Source organism: Aphidius gifuensis, linkage group LG3 (assembly GCF_014905175.1).
Source record: "Aphidius gifuensis isolate YNYX2018 linkage group LG3, ASM1490517v1, whole genome shotgun sequence".
Lineage (NCBI taxonomy): Eukaryota > Metazoa > Arthropoda > Insecta > Hymenoptera > Braconidae > Aphidius > Aphidius gifuensis.
In genome coordinates this window covers 8,249,049-8,268,329 of record NC_057790.1, presented here as the reverse complement: position 1 = coordinate 8,268,329, position 19,281 = coordinate 8,249,049, and the positions used below count along the sequence as shown (strand labels likewise).

General features: G+C 29.6%; 1 protein-coding gene and 1 non-coding gene across 2 annotated transcripts; both read right to left on the bottom strand.

Annotated features, from left to right (window-relative positions):
- Positions 1 to 43: 43 nt before the first annotated feature.
- LOC122851837 (hemolymph lipopolysaccharide-binding protein-like) lies at positions 44 to 3,129 on the bottom strand. The gene is made up of 2 exons (XM_044151308.1): positions 2,719 to 3,129; positions 44 to 1,861 (listed from the first exon to the last, which is right to left on the bottom strand). Exons 1-2 carry the CDS (start codon positions 3,043 to 3,045, stop codon positions 1,607 to 1,609), a joined length of 582 nt encoding a protein of 193 aa, XP_044007243.1. The 5' UTR covers positions 3,046 to 3,129; the 3' UTR covers positions 44 to 1,606.
- Positions 3,130 to 17,909: 14,780 nt separating this feature from the next.
- On the bottom strand, positions 17,910 to 18,072 carry LOC122853588. The gene has a single exon (XR_006373925.1). It is a non-coding gene; the product is annotated as a U1 spliceosomal RNA (small nuclear RNA).
- Positions 18,073 to 19,281: the final 1,209 nt, after the last annotated feature.

The window sequence follows — 19,281 nt, the reverse complement described above, 5'->3', positions numbered from 1 at the left end:
TTTAACATAAAAATGGTATCCATAGCAACTATAAACAAATATAGGTGGTTCCAAATTTTATTTTGAATGTTAAATGAAAATATTGTTTTATCAATTTAAATTTCAACTAAGTATTAGTTTTTATTTTTTGACCTCAGTTTAATCTATATCAGACTATTTATATACACACTCGTCCAAGCAGACATTAAATTTTCATTCATACATCGATTTTTTTTTGTTATTAAATCAAAAGATGGAATTAAAAAATTTTTTTCATTCTTTTTTTTTTTAAGATGTACCTGACATTTATTTTTATTTCAATAAGTATTTATATTGATCATTTAGACTTTTCATCATTTTTTTTTTTTTTTATTTCGGCCTCATAAAGAGGCTTAATTTTAATATACGAAATATTTTACAATATATATTCAAAATATGAAAAATATATCGATTTCCATATATCATAAGAAACATAAAAACAATAAATATTCGCTTCTATAATTAAACAATTTTTTTAACTATATTAGTTCTTCAAACAAGACATTACGTGTAACTACTATAATAATCCATTAAAAGGAAAAATTTATTTACTAATAATAAATAATTACTAATAAATAATTCTTCCGAACAAAAAAAAAATATTTATAAGTGTAAAATACAACACCAATTACATGATGAAGTTGAAAAAACAGTTGGGTATTTTGTTCAAAAACTTCAACAAATATCTTGAAGATTCATTTGCAGGTGAAGGTGACTGAGCTCAGAGCTGTTGATGATACTAATTTTTGTATATTATTATTATCATTAGTATTTGATGTGATAATTTGTTCTCGTATCGAAGAAGCTTTAAACATATTGGAAATGTTGTTGAAAATTACATAGGGCATTTTTTGTTTGCTACAAGCTTGTCTTGTATTAACTAATTTTTGTCGTCACTGATTCTATATTTTATCAATTTAACTCAATCATAAAATAAACGAGATTTAATTTCAATAATTCATGATGAACTTCATGCCATTGTATTTTTTATATAGGTAATGAAATCGATAACAATGTAAGTATTATAAATTAATCAACACGAACATAAAATATATAGATTTAAACAAATGTTAACTTGTTACAATTAAAAAAAAAAAAAATTTATCTCAAAAGTTTTGCACTCCAATGACAATCGAAGCGATGTTAAATTTTATAATTTTATAAAAAATTGTTCATTCATTATAAACAGCTTAGTAAACTGAACCTCCTAATATTGTCATCCAATCATATTGTTTGATTAACATTATGCAGAACAATGTATGTTTGTGTACTAGGAGCTGATTATAATTTATTATGTGCATAAAAATTCAGTAACACCTGGAATATCAATCATTAAATATTATTTTAATGAAAAGTTTTAATAAAACAATAAAAATGATTGTTTTATTTTATTATTTCAATGTGTTAATGTTTTTAAATCTTTTTATATGGAATACCAATAGATTTGATAAACATAAACAAATCGATAAAATATTATCGATATAATAAATAACGTCCTAAAAAAAAAAAATGGATAAATACAACAGTACAAAAAATAATGTGTGTAAAAAATGTAGATTGATTTGATATTATTTATTATAAAATCAAATTAAGATTTAGTTTCTAATTCACAAAAAAAAGGCAAGACATAATGTCCTGGTACAGCATTTAATTTTCCACTTTTACAAAGAGTACCACTATTTCCATATAGATTAGGTCTTCCGTTGACCCATTGGTTAAAGCCAATTTTATAAATTGAATCACCTAAAACTGTCACCCAGTCATAAGGTGAAAAATAACTATGTAGTCCAATATATGCTTGATTATAAGTGGATCCTGTACCAGCAAATATGTTCAGCAACCACTGCAACATTAATCATTTGAATAATAATAAAAAATAATTAATAATTTAAATAATAAGTTTTCGATTATTTAAAAATTGGTTCTATTTGTTGGTGTTGGTAATTTTTAATTCCATTTTCTAAACTCAAGATTAGGCTGATTAGTCTGGGAGTTTTTTTTTGTTAATAATTTTGATTTTTTTTAAGACCATCATCATTAAAAGTCAGTCAATCAAAATGTATAATTATTATAGTTACAAATTAAATTTCATTCAAGAATCATTCAAAGTAAAAAAGATCGTTCCTTTCAGGGTGCATAATTGTTTTTTTAAGCCAATAGCTTTAAGTTCATGGCTTTATGGTAGCATTTATTTTTCCATGTATTCCTTTCAATACACAAATGATCTATTCAAAATTTAGTCATCAAAAATTCAAACGAATTAATTATTTTTCGTTTTAAATGTTTAAAAGACTGAATCTTATTTTTCATTTTTTTCCGTACGTAATTCTCAATAAATTAAAATATTCTTGTATCCATTATATTACTGTCGCGAGATTGCTGCTAAATTGGAATCATATTTGAAAAACCATTTGTTAATGAATCTTAAAAATAATTAACATACTTATCCCTTGCGTACTTGTATATAGACTTCATTTGTATGTCTGAAGAATCTGATGGTTTCCAATGTATTTAGAATTTTTCGAATTGTTAATTTACTCATGGTTGACAAGAGAAAGGGTGGGAAAAATTTAAAATGATTGTCTCTTAAAAATAAACAAAATTATGAGGTTTTGAAAATTTGTTTATGAAAATTAGTCGCTATAGAAAAACAACAATTTTAATTTAAAAAATAAAAATCATCTAATGTATATAACTTACCTTTTCTTCTAGTTCTGAATCAATAATAGAAAGATGACCACCTTCTTCAATACATATTTTTCTTGCATTATTAAATGTATTTGGTGTTTCATGAAATTTATGATTTCCATATGCTATTATTCCAGATTTCATACTGTCTTTGCTTGATACATCGTTACTTAAAAAATCGCATGTACAAGTCAAGTTTTGAATTTCAAAACTTCTTATAATTTCTATATCAAATTCTTCGGTTGACAAAGTAAATGTTGTACTATTGTCACTATCGTTATTCATAATTGAAACCGCAGTAACCATTGTTAAAGACGATAAAAAAAATAAAACAAACATTATGATATAAAATATATTGTTAAAATTCTGACAATGTTTTTTTTTATTTTGTTATAACAGCTTCAAAGCCAAATAATAAATGTGAATTTTTATAATAAAATATATATAACCAGAGCACGTTATCGTACCTCGTTAGTCATTAAATTTTGCGTTAACGGTTAACGATATCGTTAACATTGAAAATTAGTAACGGATATATTAACGATCGTCGGTTTTTTATATATCATTAATATTGTACATCGTCAAATTGAAAAAAAATTACAATTTATAAAATAATTTATGTGTAGAAAAAAAATTATCATATTTTATATACATCTAATTATTTATCAGGCATTTAAAATGTTTAACGAGTTTCTCATGTTTCATAATGCATTCTGTAGAGCTGCAAGTTGCTTATATAGTGTTTGTACATTAATTGTATGAAAGAATCAAATATAAAATAAACTAAAACAATGTGATACTAATCATCAAATCATTGAGGCTATATAATATTATTTTACAATCATAAAAGTAAATGAAAATATTATGGAATACAAGCTCAATTATTATAAATTCAATTATATAGTATAAGCTAATTTAAAATCGTTTTATATATCATCCAAATTTTTAGTGATTTAAAATAATTGTTGCAGCGTATACTGCAGTATCAACACAAAGCGTCACAAAAAACAATATAGATGAAGAATTAAGTATATTCATGTTTTTCAACGATGTTACATTATTATATTATTCCTGTCATATAATTAAGTATGTATGCAGTCCATAGTTTAAATGTAAACAAATATACGGACGAAAAAAATAAAGGTTAATAGTTGTTTGAAAAAAAAAAAAAAAATTAATAACAGTGCTGTTTGTAATGATTAATAATGAAGTGTAAAAATAAATAAAAATAATTGTACACATCATTATTTTTTACATGTAAATTTAATAAGGCGTTAAGTGCTTAGCTTTTGTTTTATTTTTTTCATATTAGTCAGTTTTCAACTAGCCATGTGACTCGATGACAAAAAATATAACATACATAATAGATTTTTTTTTGTCCACTCATAATAGAGTACATTTATTAAAATGATGTTCAACATCATCAAACCATTTAACTGGGGAGGAAGAGCGTTCGGTGGAAGTCTTTATGAAGTGACTAACAATAATTATGTTGTAACTATCAAAGGAATAATTTACAGTATTTTATTAGGCCTTTTTGGTCTTGCAAATTCAGTGCTATCATGTTACCTCAGTGTTAACGATACGTCTTCTTTGAAAGTCAAATTTTTAACAATCGGAAGAACAATTATTGGTTACTGTTGCTTTTTTTTAGACATATTTATGACAGTATATTTAAATAAACGACTCACATCAGCTTTTAATCATCTTCGAATCTATGACATTACATCGAAATTCAATGAAAAGATGGATGGAAAAATCAAGCCATTTCATTCTTCAATTTTAACGTTAATTGTCATAACTTGTTGGATCACTGTGGGATTACTGACTTATTGTACTGGAAGCACAGGGATACTTTCAATTTTAAATGGAATTGAATATTTTCATTTTTATATGAGCATCTCAATGCAAATTTTAAATTTTTGTGGTCTAATGATGATGATTTATCAACGATTTGATAACTTATGTTATTTGATTATACAAAAGGGTAAAATTATTTCATTGTAAATTAAATAGTTTCACATATATATATATACATGTATCTTTTAAAAATTGAATTGTATTTTTAGAATCTACAAAAATAAATATTAAAATTATAAGTCATTTTTTAAAAAATGTTGGACTCCGAGATGTTTGGAGAATGCATTGTAGTTTGGCTAAAGCTGCTGAAGAAATAAATACTATATATTCATTGCAATTATTTGGTTGGGTGTTTACATTTTCTTTGAACGCTCTTTCTAGAATTTACAGCATCATGACCATTGATAATAACTCTGACAACTGCAACTTTTTCATATTACGGGAGCTTGTTTCTGCGATTGGAAGTTTTTTGAACGTGTTTATTATTGCCTTATCATGTCATTTAATAAGTCGTCGAGTAAGTTTCAAATTTTAATAATCCCTACGTAAACATTAATAAATAATAATACAATTTCTACAAAAATTACATTTGTGAGTCATTGTTGTATGTTTTTAGGCGAATCAAGTTGCTGAAAACATATTCTCTCCTATTTCTACAATTCGATCGAAGAGAAATTCTGTTGAGGTAATTTATTCAAAAATAATATAATACGTAATATATTATAATAATAACCTTTATACTATTCATTATAAATACTCAATAAAAATTTATGCTATTCATTTAAGGGTGACAATGCGGCAAATGCATATTTTTGTAATAAGAAACTATACTTTACTGCCGCTGCTGGATTATTCGTTATTCGTTTGCCATTATTACTTTCTGTAAGTAAAGTAACATAAACTTTTAACTTTTTTTACTGTAATATATAAATATATATCTAAAGGTACTATTATCTGTCGAATATTAGATTGTTGGAGCAATGACAACCTACTTGGTAATTCTGCACAAATCATCATCGAACGCTTGAATTTCCATAAACAAATCAATCATTTTGTGTATTTATTTTTCAAATAAAATGAGTTCAAGTTATTCTTTTTTTCGGCTACATTCTATACACATATATTTTATGGCGTATTCAAAAATGTATGCTATTATATTTTTATATGTACAATAATAATAATTAATAACATAATCATTATATACAACAATTCCCGAGTGAAAATTGAATCCGGCTTGGCCGGATCCTGATCCGAATCGGATCCAGTATGGCTAAGGTAATCCGGATCCGGGTTTCCTGACCCTTTTCGGATCCGTTATGGCTAAGGCTAACCGGATATCTGGCTTTCCTTATTCTTTCTTGATCCGAATCGGATCCAGATTGCCGGACTTTAATCGGACTTTATTTTTTTTTTCCAAGTTATCTCCGGATTCAGTCAGGTTTGGCTAAGGCTAACCGGATCCGGCTTTCCTTACTCTTTCTTGATCCGAATCGGATCCAGATTGCCGGACTTTAATCGGACTTCATTTTTTTTTTTCAAAGTTATCTCCGGGTTCAGTCAGGTTTGGCTAAGGCAAGCCGGATCCAGTTTTCCTCACTCTTTCCTGATCCAAATCGGATCCGAGTTGCCGGACTTTAATCGGACTTTATTTTTTTTTTCAAAGTTATCTCCGGGTTCAGTCAGGTTTGGCTAAGGCTAACCGGATCCGGTTTCCCTGATTTGAAACGGATCCAACTTAGAAGTTTTTGAAAAAAAAAAAAAAAAAATTAATTTCAGAATATCATTTTATTTTTTGATAATATTAAATACATTGTTGCATATATATAGTATTAATCATATCAAGTTTTTCTATTGTAATTTTTGAATAACTTTCTACGCTTGTAAAGGACTTTTGATTTCATCGATTCCACGTACGCCGCCGTGGTCAATAGGATAGAGTTGCCGACTTTGAACAGAATAGCCCAGAGATTGATCCCCGCAAAATCCGGAATTTTAGTTTAGTTCAGGTTGAATTGTCTAAGATAGAATTATATTTAATAATGATTGTTAAAAAAAATAATTAAAATAAGCATATATTTTTTTTTTTAAATCAATATTTTTTTAAAACGAAATTCGGATCCGGTTTAAATATATAAAGTCGGATCCAGTTTATGCATAGAATTGGATCCGGTTTGGATGTAAAATCGGATCCGATTTAAATGTAGTTTCGGATACATAATTTTCTATCCGATTTAGCTACGGTGTCCTTATTGTAACTGGATCCGGTTTGCCGGATCCGATCCGGAGCCTAGTCGGCGTTACATTTTATTCCGCAGTTTCAAATCTTTTGGAATATTGTTCGGAGAATCATTTGAACAACTTGGTGATGTTTTTATAAGTGATAGCACCAGGCGCGTTATTTTGCCGAGATCTCTCACCAAATAAATAGTTTGGTTTGAATCAAACTTTTTATCCATCGTTTCAAACACTATTGATTTGATTTCTGTTTAGTCGAAAGATAAAAATTATAAGATGAATTTTATAAACTTAAAATGCATATGTCAATAATACAATAGCAATTATTTCTAGAATATTTTATTTTGTTTTTCTTAGAATATATAGCTTTTTATTGTCTTAACAAAATCGAACGAAAAAAAAAACGATGTATACATTATAATAATTCTATTTTTTTTTGTATTTGTATTATCAATAATAATCATGGACATGATGCTTCCGACACATTTACAACAGTAGTCATGACTCATGAGAATTGAAATTTCATGTAGTCTATCAATAAATTATATGATTCATTCTACCATTCTACTTCTTTAAGTACGACGGGTCATTTAATGTTATTAATTTTAAATTTTTGTTTAATTCAACTTAAACACAGTTACTGTAATCATGATGAAAAGTATTAGGCCTTTTTTCTTTGGTGCAAAATTTTTGGGAACAAATCTTTACGAAATAAAAGGTCATGATATTATTGTGTCAAAATCAAAAATAGCATTATATATTTTAGTCCAGTTCATCAATATTAGTTGTACGGCAACAACAATACATGTTAATTTTCATGATACGTACAATACGAAGGAACAAATTTTTTTAATCACTAGAACAATCATTTCATATATATCTTTATTAATTGAGCTGATTATAACAATTTATTGGAAAAATAAACTATCATCTGCGATGACTAATGTTTTAATGTATGATATTTCCGCAAAATATAATGAAAAAATTCATTATTGTACTTTAAATTGGGGTCGTTGTGTTTTTGTGTTGTTGATGACTTGGTGGATCATAATTGGATTTGTAAATTACAATTTGACTTCTAATTATGCAATAATATCTGGACTTGGTTACACTTTTTTCTATGGTGGTGTATGTATGCAAATTTTACAATTCGCCGGACTAACGTTAATGTTATATCGACGGTTTGATCATTTATGTCGTTTGATTTTACCAGAAGGTAATCAGGACAATCCGTAATAATTTTTTTAATAACAATGAATAATATTATAATTGTAACTTTTAGATTTATTAATCAAAACAAATGTCAAAGTTATTGGTGAAGCATTGGGTACAGTTAAACTCGAAGATGTTTGGATGATGCATTTCAATTTAACAAGAGCTGCTGAAAAATTCAATTATGTTTGGAGTTTTCAATTATTATTATGGCTTTTTTCATTGTCATTGAACACCCTATCGAGGCTGTATACACTTGTAAATCCTCAAATTCATGAAGAATTATTAATGATACGAGATGGAATGTGTGCTGTTGGATTTTTGATGACTCTTATGATTTTAATTATTTCGTGTCATCTAACGAGTCAACGGGTATTATATTTCAGTCTAGCTAGATATTTCAAAAAATCAAGTTTTTTCCTTATTAATGCTTTTTTTTTCTTTTTTTAAGGCAAATCAAGTTGCTGAAAAAGTTTTTTTACCAATTTCGACAATTAAAAAAAAATCAAGTCAACACAAGGTTTATCGATTTTTTTATATTTTTTTTTAAATATATTTTTTTATAAAAATAATAAATTGATTATTATTTTCAGGATAATAATCAAGCACAGTCATATTTTTATGGGAGGAAACTACAGTTCACCGCGTCCGGTGGTTTTATTTATATTGAACTTCCTCTTTTGATTTCTGTAAGTATAATATATTTAAGTATATATATATATATATATAATAATTTTTACTGCCTTCACAACTACGGTACAATTAGAGTAAAATCATAGACCTCTGGCAAAAAGATTTTAGAAACATGATATTTTCATCAGTGCATTAACAAGAACAAAGCATCAGAGAAAATATTTATGGTCCTGACTTCTACTCAATTGAAAAAACAAACATAAAAACTTGTTTTCCCGAGTGGAAAAATTTTCAGGATGCCCTATTTGACCTCAAACCCTGATCAGAAACGGATCAGGATTCCTTATTCAGGGAACCTGACTCATTCCTGACCCGAACCTGGTCAGGACACCTTACGATTTCCTTAAGTCAGGTAACCTTATCCAATCCTGTTCAGGAAAAGAACAGGAAACCTTGACGTATCCTGAATAAGGTTTCCTGAACAGATTCTGACCAGGATATTATCAGGAAAAATTTATCAAATAATTTAATTTTTTTTATTCAGTTTTCCTGTTCAGGAAAAGAACAGGAAACCTGAACGTATCCTGAATAAGGTTTCCTGAACAGATTCTGACCAGGATATTATCAGGAAAAATTTATCAAATAAATTAATTTTTTTTATTCAGTTTTCCTGTTCAGGAAAGGAACAGGAAACCTGAACGTTACCTGAATAAGGTTTCCTGAACAGATTCTGATCAGGATACTATCAGGAAAAATTTATCAAATAAATTAATTTTTTTTATTCAGTTTTCCTGTTCAGGAAAGGAACAGGAAACCTGAACGTTACCTGAATAAGGTTTCCTGAACAGATTCTGACCAGGATACTATCAGGAAAAATTTATCAAATAATTTAATTTTTTATTCAGTTTTCCTGTTCAGGAAAGGAACAGGAAACCTGAACGTTACCTGAATAAGGTTTCCTGAACAGATTCTGACCAGGATATTATCAGGAAAAATTTATCAAATAATTTAATTTTTTTTATTCAGTTTTCCTGTTCAGGAAAGGAACAGGAAACCTGAACGTTACCTGAATAAGGTTTCCTGAACAGATTCTGACCAGGATATTATCAGGAAAAATTTATCAAATAATTTAATTTTTTTTATTCAGTTTTCCTGTTCAGGAAAGGAACAGGAAACCTGAACGTTACCTGAATAAGGTTTCCTGAACAGATTCTGACCAGAATATTATCAGGAAAAATATTTATTATTATAATAAATATTTATTTATTATTATAATTTTAATTCTAAAACAAAATGACAAGGGACAATTTAACAAATTGTTATATTTTATTTTTACGTTTAATTAACGTCGCAAATTCTAATTTAATTTTTTTTTATCTGATGTAATTTATGAAAGCAAAAAATCACATCAGATCATCGATAGACGGCATGGCCGCGCGTGTTAAAGCCCGTAGTTGTAATCTGAAAGTTCCGAGTTCGCGTCCCGCTAGTGGTTAGGTAATTTAAGTTATGTTAGGTATATACAATCTTTTCGTTCAATCTGTTTCATCAATAACATTGCTATAGTAAATTAGTTACAAAACATCAATTAATAAAAAACAATTTTTTTTTAAAAATTACTTGATCCGTTTCAGATCAGGAATCCTGTTCCATTCCTGATCAGGCATCCTGGTCAGGTTTCCTGATCCGATTCTGATCAGAATCCTAAAAAAAAGCGTTACATTCTGATCCGTTCCTGAACAGGATTCCTGGTTATATTCTAGTCAGGAATCCTGATCCATTCCTGTTCAGGTATCCTGGCTCTAACCCTACAATCTGGCCAGGTTTCCTGATCCGGTTCTGATCAGAATCCTAAAAAAGAGCGTTACATTCTGATCCGTTCCTGAACAGGATTCCTGATCCGGTTCTGATTTGAAATCAGGTTCCCTGATCCGGTTCTGATCAGAACCTTAACTAAATTTCCACTCGGGTTCCTTATTAGTTTCTCAAAATTTAATATCAAAAGTAAATGTTACATTTTGCAGGTATTTATCCGTATTTTTTTTTATATCCCAACAGTTTTTAATCTTTTAAGAGCATATATGTAATCTTCAAGGAAGGAGCAACTTTCAAAATTAGCTAAAAAAAATTAAATGAAATGTAAAGTTTTTATTCAGTGAAGTTATTTATTATCAATCCGTCTTTACTCATAAACATTTCAATTGAAATAGCTATGCGATTGCAAATATAGTTAAAGTTGATTGCTACTGGCATACATATATTCATATTTGGGGCTAAAAGGTTTTATTTCTAGTTCTTCTCCAGAAATTCTGTTAGGCCACTGCCATAAAAATCAAGTAAAATAAAAATTCTCGAATTTATATTATTTTTTCAATCAGTACCCTTCGTAAAAGAGTTTCACTTAAAAACTTGATCGTATAAATAATTATTTCATTTAAAAAAATAACATTTGGAATAATTTTTCAACATTATGAGATGTTTATTTGATTATTGTATTTTTTATTAATGTGGGATAATTTTTATTATTTTGATTGCAGATTATGGGAGCAATATCAACATATTTGGTTATTCTTTACAAAGCATCAGAAAAAAATATAGAAAAATAAAAAATTCAAGTTTTTTGACCATGTTATCTAAGTTGTCAAAGTTTTTTAGTACAGTTAGTATTATATTATAATTATTAGCTTCATGGGCTTATCATGGGTTTTTATTTGAAATTGTTTAGGTAAAAAATAAACTAATAATGATAAATATAAAATATATATTAAAAAAAAGGTATAATATTATAATGATTTTTAGTTATAATATAAATTTTTGGTGAATGAGTTATTGCTGTTTTTAAAAAATCGAGTAATTTCGTCAAGAACACAATGGTGTACGAGACGAAGACTTTTGGAAAGGAAAATCGATATCTTCTCTCGTTCTCATGCAATCACCCTGCACAACAGCTCTTGTTTATAAAACATCTTCTTTAATTACACATCTGATGAACATATAAAACTGTTTATTCTGTATTGGCGTCAATTGACGATTGTCTTTTGGGTCCATGAAATTATCAGACCTATAATGAAGATAATTATAAGATTATTGACGGTGTTTTCACTTGAGTATATAAACAAAAGATATATATAGAAGGGAAACAAAATACAATAAACTAGACATGTTGTATTGAATGCCCAGTATATGATGAATTTGTGAGTGCTTGAAAGAGATAAACTCTATCAATTGATAATGCACTCATTGCACTTTAATAGTTAATAGTTTATATATTATTAAAAATAATTTTTTTCATTAACAAAAATAACAACTTTATTAGTTAATTCAAAATATATATATCAGGTTGTAGAGATTAAAAAGACTTTTTTTTTATTTTATACAGTGCTTATGTCTATTTGATTCAGTATAGTATACTTAAAGTTTGATAACTTATGAACTAATTTATTGAAAGGTTCACCAGTAAGAAATAAATTTCTTAAAAATTTACGTACATCATGGCAGATATAGGTACATATTAATTGACTATACTTTGAAATACTTCATTGCTCTACATGTATTGTCTATATGTATATTAGATTGTCAATCAACATTGGTTGCTAAGTAGAGAGATAATCATGAATGAGACATTACTTGACCTTCATCTAATATCTACATGTACATTCTAACTCAAATTATAAAATTATTTTTAATATATGTAATAGGGAAATATATTGACACATGATTCGATTCCCCATAAATAACTTATCTAAAATACGAGTTTGAGATCCTAGGAAATTCATAATGAAATTATATTGAAATGTGATAAATACGAAACCGAAAGTGGGTAACCAGACTCAACATAGACATATGATTTCAACAGTTTAACTATGAATAAGGTGTGGCGTCTTGCTGTCCAATTTGAGGGTCAATTCGATTGGACTGGCTTTTTTATAACGTTTTTCAGCTATATAAACCAAAAAATTGTATCAAACGACATCATTCGTACTAAGTTATTAGCTAGGAACAAAACAAAATGGCATTTAAGGTTCAGATTAGTATATATGAGCAGAAACGCCAATTCGAGACGTCGGTTTGGATAACCCATCCTCAGAACTTCATGAAATTTTGACAGATTATAGTCCTCGATAAAATACACTTACGTATTTTTTTTTTTATTTTTTCGTCGAATATTTTGGCAGTTATTGTATGGGGCATTTTATCAAAATTGAAATTTATTTTTTTTTTGGTTCATTTTTTTAGTATTTTTTCGGCGAATGAAAATATAGAGAGAAATTGTTTTCTATGTAAAATTTTCTCAGCTTTTTGAAAAAAATATTAGTTTTTTTTTTGACATTTATAACACATTTAAAATCAAGTTTTTCGCAAAAAAAGCTGTTTTAGTCACGTTGCGCCAAAATTGACATGTTTGAAAATATTTTTTTCGGAAAGCTGAGAAAATTTCACTAAACATATGTGAAAATTAAGTTGGGTTCTCTATAATAACGAACAAAATTAACGAAAAAGCAAAAAAACGATAAACTTAAATTTTCAATTTTTTTAAACTTGAAATTTGAAATTCATGGCAACGTTACGATATCCGTGGAGACAAATTTTAATAACTGATGTTCCCGAGTGGAAATTTCAGTCCGATTCGGATCCAGGACGGATCCGGTTTACCTGATTACATATCCGGCCAGCCTGATCCGATTCGGACTGAAAATGTAACGCCGGCTAGGCTCCGAATCGGATCCGGTTACAATAAGGACACCGTGGCTAAATCGGATACCAAATTATGTATCCGAAATTACATTTAAATCGGATCCGATTTTACATCCAAAACGGATCCGATTTTACATCTAAAACGGATCCGATTTTACATCCAAATCGGATCCGATTTTATATTTAAACCGGATCCGAATTTTGTTTTAAAAAAATTTTGATTTAAAAAAAAAAATATATTTGCTTTTTTCAATTATTTTTTTTAACAATCATTATTAAATATAATTCTATCTTAGACAATTCAACCTGAACTAAACTAAAATTCCGGATTTTGCGGGGATCAATCTCTGGGCTATTCTGTTCAAAGTCGGCAACTCTATCCTATTGACCACGGCGGCGTACGTGGAATCGATGAAATCAAAAGTCCTTTACAAGCGTAGAAAGTTATTCAAAAATTACAATAGAAAAACTTGATATGATTAATACTATATATATGCAACAATGTATTTAATATTATCAAAAAATAAAATGATATTTTTTTTTTTCAAAACTTCTTTGGATCCGTTTCAAATCAAAACCGGATCCGGTTCTGAAACCTGACTGAACCCGAGATAACTTTGAAAAAAATAAAGTCCGATTAAAGTCCGGCAATCTGGATCCGATTCGGATCAGGAAAGATAAGACCGGATCCGGTTAGCCTTAGCCAAACCTGACTGAACCCGGAGATAACTTTGAAAAAAAAAATAAAGTCCGATTAAAGTCCGGCAATCTGGATCCGATTCGGATCAGGAAAGAGTAAGGAAAGCCGGATCCGGTTAGCCTTAGCCAAACCTGACTGAACCCGGAGATAACTTTGAAAAAAAAAATAAGGTCCGATTAAAGTCCGGCATTCTGGATCCGATTCGGATCAGGAAAGAGTAAGGAAAACCAGATCCGGTTAGCCTTAGCCAAACCTGACCGAACCCGGAGATAACTTTGAATAGAAAAATAAAATCCCATTAAAGTCCGGCAATCTGGATCCGATTCGGATCAGGAAAGAGTAAAGAAAACCAGATCCGGTTAGCCTTAGCCAAACCTGACCGAACCCGGAGATAACTTTGAAAAGAAAAATAAAGTCCGATTAAAGTCCGGCAATCTGGATCCGATTCGGATCAGGAAAGAGTAAGGAAAGCCGGATCCGGTTAGCCTCAGCCAAACCTGACTGAACCCGGAGATAACTTTGAAAAAAAAAATAAGGTCCGATTAAAGTCCGGCATTCTGGATCCGATTCGGATCAGGATAGAGTAAGGAAAACCAGATCCGGTTAGCCTTAGCCAAACCTGACCGAACCCGGAGATAACTTTGAAAAGAAAAATAAAATCCGATTAAAGTCCGGCAATCTGGATCCGATTCGGATCAGGAAAGAGTAAGGAAAACTGGATCCGGTTAGCCTTAGCCAAACCTGACTAAACCTGGAGATAACTTTGAAAAAAAAAATAAAGTCCGATTAAAGTCCGGCAATCTGGATCCGATTCGGATCAGGAAAGAGTAAGGAAAACTGGATCCGGTTAGCCTTAGCCAAACCTGACCGAACCCGGAGATAACTTTGAAAAGAAAAATAAAATCCGATTAAAGTCCGGCAATCTGGATCCGATTCGGATCAGGAAAGAGTAAGGAAAACTGGATCCGGTTAGCCTTAGCCAAACCTGACTAAACCTGGAGATAACTTCGAAAAAAAAAATAAAGTCCGATTAAAGTCCGGCAATCTGGATCCGATTCGGATCAGGAAAGAGTGAGGAAAGCCGGATCCGGTTAGCCTTAGCCAAACCTGACTGAACCCGGAGATAACTTTGAAAAAAAAAAATAAGGTCCGATTAAAGTCCGGCAATCTGGATCCGATTCGGATCAGGAAAGAGTAAGGAAAGCCGGATCCGGTTAGCCTTAGCCATAACGGATCCGAAAAGGGTCAGGAAACCCGGATCCGGATTACCTTAGCCATACTGGATCCGATTCGGATCAGGATCCGGCCAAGCCGGATTCAATTTCCACTCGGGTTATAATGTCATTTCGAGCAAAAAATAATGCCCCCAACAGAATTTCGATATCTCGAATACTTTTCGAGACATCTAAGTTACAAGATATCAAATTTTTTTTTTTTTTGTTATTTTTGTTATAAACAAATGGATAGGAAAAAATTAATTTATTAATCGATTCTTATAGTGAATTCTACGAGGAATATTATGGATTAAACAGCAATACCATATCTAAAATAGTTTTTGAGATATTAAGCTTTGAAAGTAAATTTCATCGAAATTATTTGTTAGTTTTTAATTATTTTGGGATTTTTAAATAATAATAAATTCAACAAAAAAAAATGTAGTCAAGTCCCCCAAGGTGCACCCTAAGTGTTCCGTAGGATTTATTATTTTTTTTCTTGTTGTTTGATTTGTTTTTTCATTTTATTGTAAAATAAATGACTACTTTTTTTGTTTTGTTTTATTTTCTAATGTTGTTAGAGTTGCGCACGAGACGAGACTAGTCTCGTCTCAGTCTCGTTTCGTCTCGTTGGCCCGAGACGAGACCAAGGCGAGACTGTGATTTCACCGAACGAGACGAGACCGAGACGAGACTCTTATAGCCCGAGAATCTCGTCATTTTTAGTCTTCCACAAAAATGGTGCTGCCCTCTATTTTTTTTTTACTGACAACAAAAAAAAATGCTGCCCTCTCTATATAACGCCTGTTTTCTCTTGCTGCTCTGGTTATTACTCATCTTCGAGGCCGTTTGAGTGATAAATCAATCACAGCATTACTTTGTTTACACTCTTGGGCATCTTGTGATCTAGAAAAACTGATTGATGCGTTATAAGTTAAATCCTGGATTAAAGTATTGATAGTTTATAATAAAAAAATATATTGCAATACTAAGTATTGCTGTGTACTATACTATAGATTAGGAAAAAAAAAAACTAGAATACCAATGAGTTAATATATAAAAAAAAAAGCATGTAAGTTATAATAAAAAAAAATTATTGATAATAAATTTTCTTGTGTATTTTTATTTTTTTTTTCCATAAGTAGATTGATAATACCAAGTAAATTGAAGAAAAAAAATTTCGTGACTAGTCTCGTTATCGTCTCGGTCTCGTCTCAGTCTCGCGAGACGAGACCGAGATGAGACTCAGCAAAGTCTCGTCTCGTCTCGTCTCGTGCGCAACTCTAAATGTTGTTTATTTCTGTTGTTTAATAAAAAAAAAAATAAACGACCGAAAAATTTCAAAAAAATAACGTAAAGTCTACAGATGAAGCGTCGTCGATTGAAACATTGCCGGATCCGATCCGTCAATATTTGAAATTGGGCCCTATCGAAAAATTCGGATATTAAATCTAATAAGGCCCAAAAATTGAAAATAAATATGATGATTGCTTTTGGGAAAAAAAAAAAACATAAATTTTATTTAACATCAACTAATTCGGTTCGGCGGTTCAAAAAATATCTTGCAAAAACAAATTCTGACACTACATTTTGTTTAATAAAAAAAAAAATAAACGACCAAAAAATTTCAAAAAAATATCGTAGAGTCTACAGATGAAGCGTCGTCGATTGAATCATTGCTGGATCCGATCCGTCAATATTTGAAATTGGGCCCTGTCGAAAAATGGCACTATTACAACTGATAAGGGCCAAAAATTGAAAATAAATATGATGATTGCTTTTGGGAAAAAAAATGGAACCTAATGGGCTTCATAGAAGCCAATTCGATTTATAACTTTTATTTTTATCGCGAAATAACAAAAAGTCACACGAAAAGTGAAAACATAAGTGTCCTACGGAACACTAAAAATATTGATATCGATTTCAGTAGTATTTTTTTTGTAAAAAACCATGGACATAGTAAAATTCCGATATCTTCAATAGTTTTCTAGATATTAATGGTTAAAAATTAATGAAATCTTTTTTTTTCAAATTACAACCTGTCATCATATAAATATTTTGATATTTTTAATTTTTAAGTACGCAAAGAACCAGCTGCAGCCGCAGTATCGCTGTAAAAACTGCACCAGCCATAGTCCAATCTGTTGCATCCCCAGTCGCTTATGCTTATTCAGCTCCATTGACACACCAATACATCCAAACTCTTCAAAACTGGTAGAAAAACAGTAATTTTATTGAATGAATATGGTGTTTATACAAATGTATACAAATGTCATGAATAAAAAAATTACATCAAAAAGCTATTTTCAATTTTTTTTTCTATACTCATTTCTTCCGGATGTTAATTTTGTGATTTCGCGATGTTTTTGTTTATATGTATAATATTAAATTCAATTAATAAATGAAATAGATGAAAATTTTATACACTGTTTGTAATACACGTGCAATACATGTATAAATGTACGGGGAAAATACATTAAGTGAGCATTATAACCATTAATGTATAAATTTAAAGCCGATTTGGGCCTAAATTGCAGACGTCATTCATCGACTTACGATATTCAACGTTGTGTATTTCTTGTATATAATCACGATAATCGACATTAATTTCTAGTTAGATATACTGGAATATTTATTGTTGTGTAAGATTATGAACGGGATCGCGCGAACGCAGTTCCCGACTACCAAAAATTTTACGCCCGAGATATCCACATTAGGGATATTCGCAGAGGTCAGCTCACCTTGAGTGCAATGGAAGAGCCTCACTCCGGAGGAACCGCCTTCATGGTCACGGTATCCTCGACGCCAGGTAAGTATGCTTGATTCACTTCGATGTTAGAATTTAAACATACTCCATATATAATTCACAGTTGGAAAATTTAATCGATGTAAAGCCATGTAGCGGTAACTCTACAAACTATCGTCTCATGCGAAGTATATGCAACCTGAAACCGAAATATGTAAAAAAAATAAGAACAAGAAATGAATAAAATTTTTTTTCTGTACATAATGTATTGTGATGATAAAGTACTTTAAGAATTGATATATTATAATTATTTCAATTTCGTAAATATTGACTTCGATTAAAGCAGAGTTTTAATCGAAGTTTTTTTTTCTGTCGAAGATTCAGTTCTCACAGATCATTATAACAAAATATTCGTTACTTTAAGAATACAACAGTGTATACAGGATGCGAACTTTCAGAAAGGGAGAGTATACTACCCTATATCGTATAGTGTTAATCGATATTTTCTTTCTTAAACTTGTTTGTCATCACCCTATACAACAGCTGTTATTATAAAAACATGTTATTGTTTATGTATACCTGATTAAGCTACATATAAAACTGTTTACCGTGTTTTCACTTTAATATGTATATGTTTTTCTGAGTAAATAAATGTATGCATACATTTACATGTAAATACAAATTATTTATTATTGCATATATAATCAAGATTTGTCTGTTAGTTTGACAAAAACCCGTATTTGAAAAATTTATTTCAACATATAATCGTATCTCAACATTTTATCAATGTATCTATATGTCCTATATGTAAAAATGTGGACAGGGAAACATGTGTTTGGGAAAATGAAGGGGTCACATATGTTCTTGACTAGAAGTTCCCAAGTGCCAAGATAAAAATCTTAAAAAGATAAAATCACAGAAAACCAAAGTTCCGAAAACTAGAATTTCCAAAACACATAAAATTTATAATTTAATTTTTACACATGTATCTTCCTTTTGTTTGAATGGATGTAGGTTTTTTTTTTTTTTAATTTCTGACCAAGGTTCAGAGCTTTCAACATTTCTTCGATATCTCTCAACTCAGTCAGAAGTTATATAGACTATAGTGATTCTTTCTTATGACAATTTGGAACTATTGTACCGCTCACTTTCAAAATTTGTTGTTATTGACAACGCAAGACAAACGGCATCATATAAGTTTTATAATTGTGGGAGGTAGATTTTTTCTTGGAGTAATCAGACGCTAATAATTATCATGGAAATTTTATTTTATTCCAAAA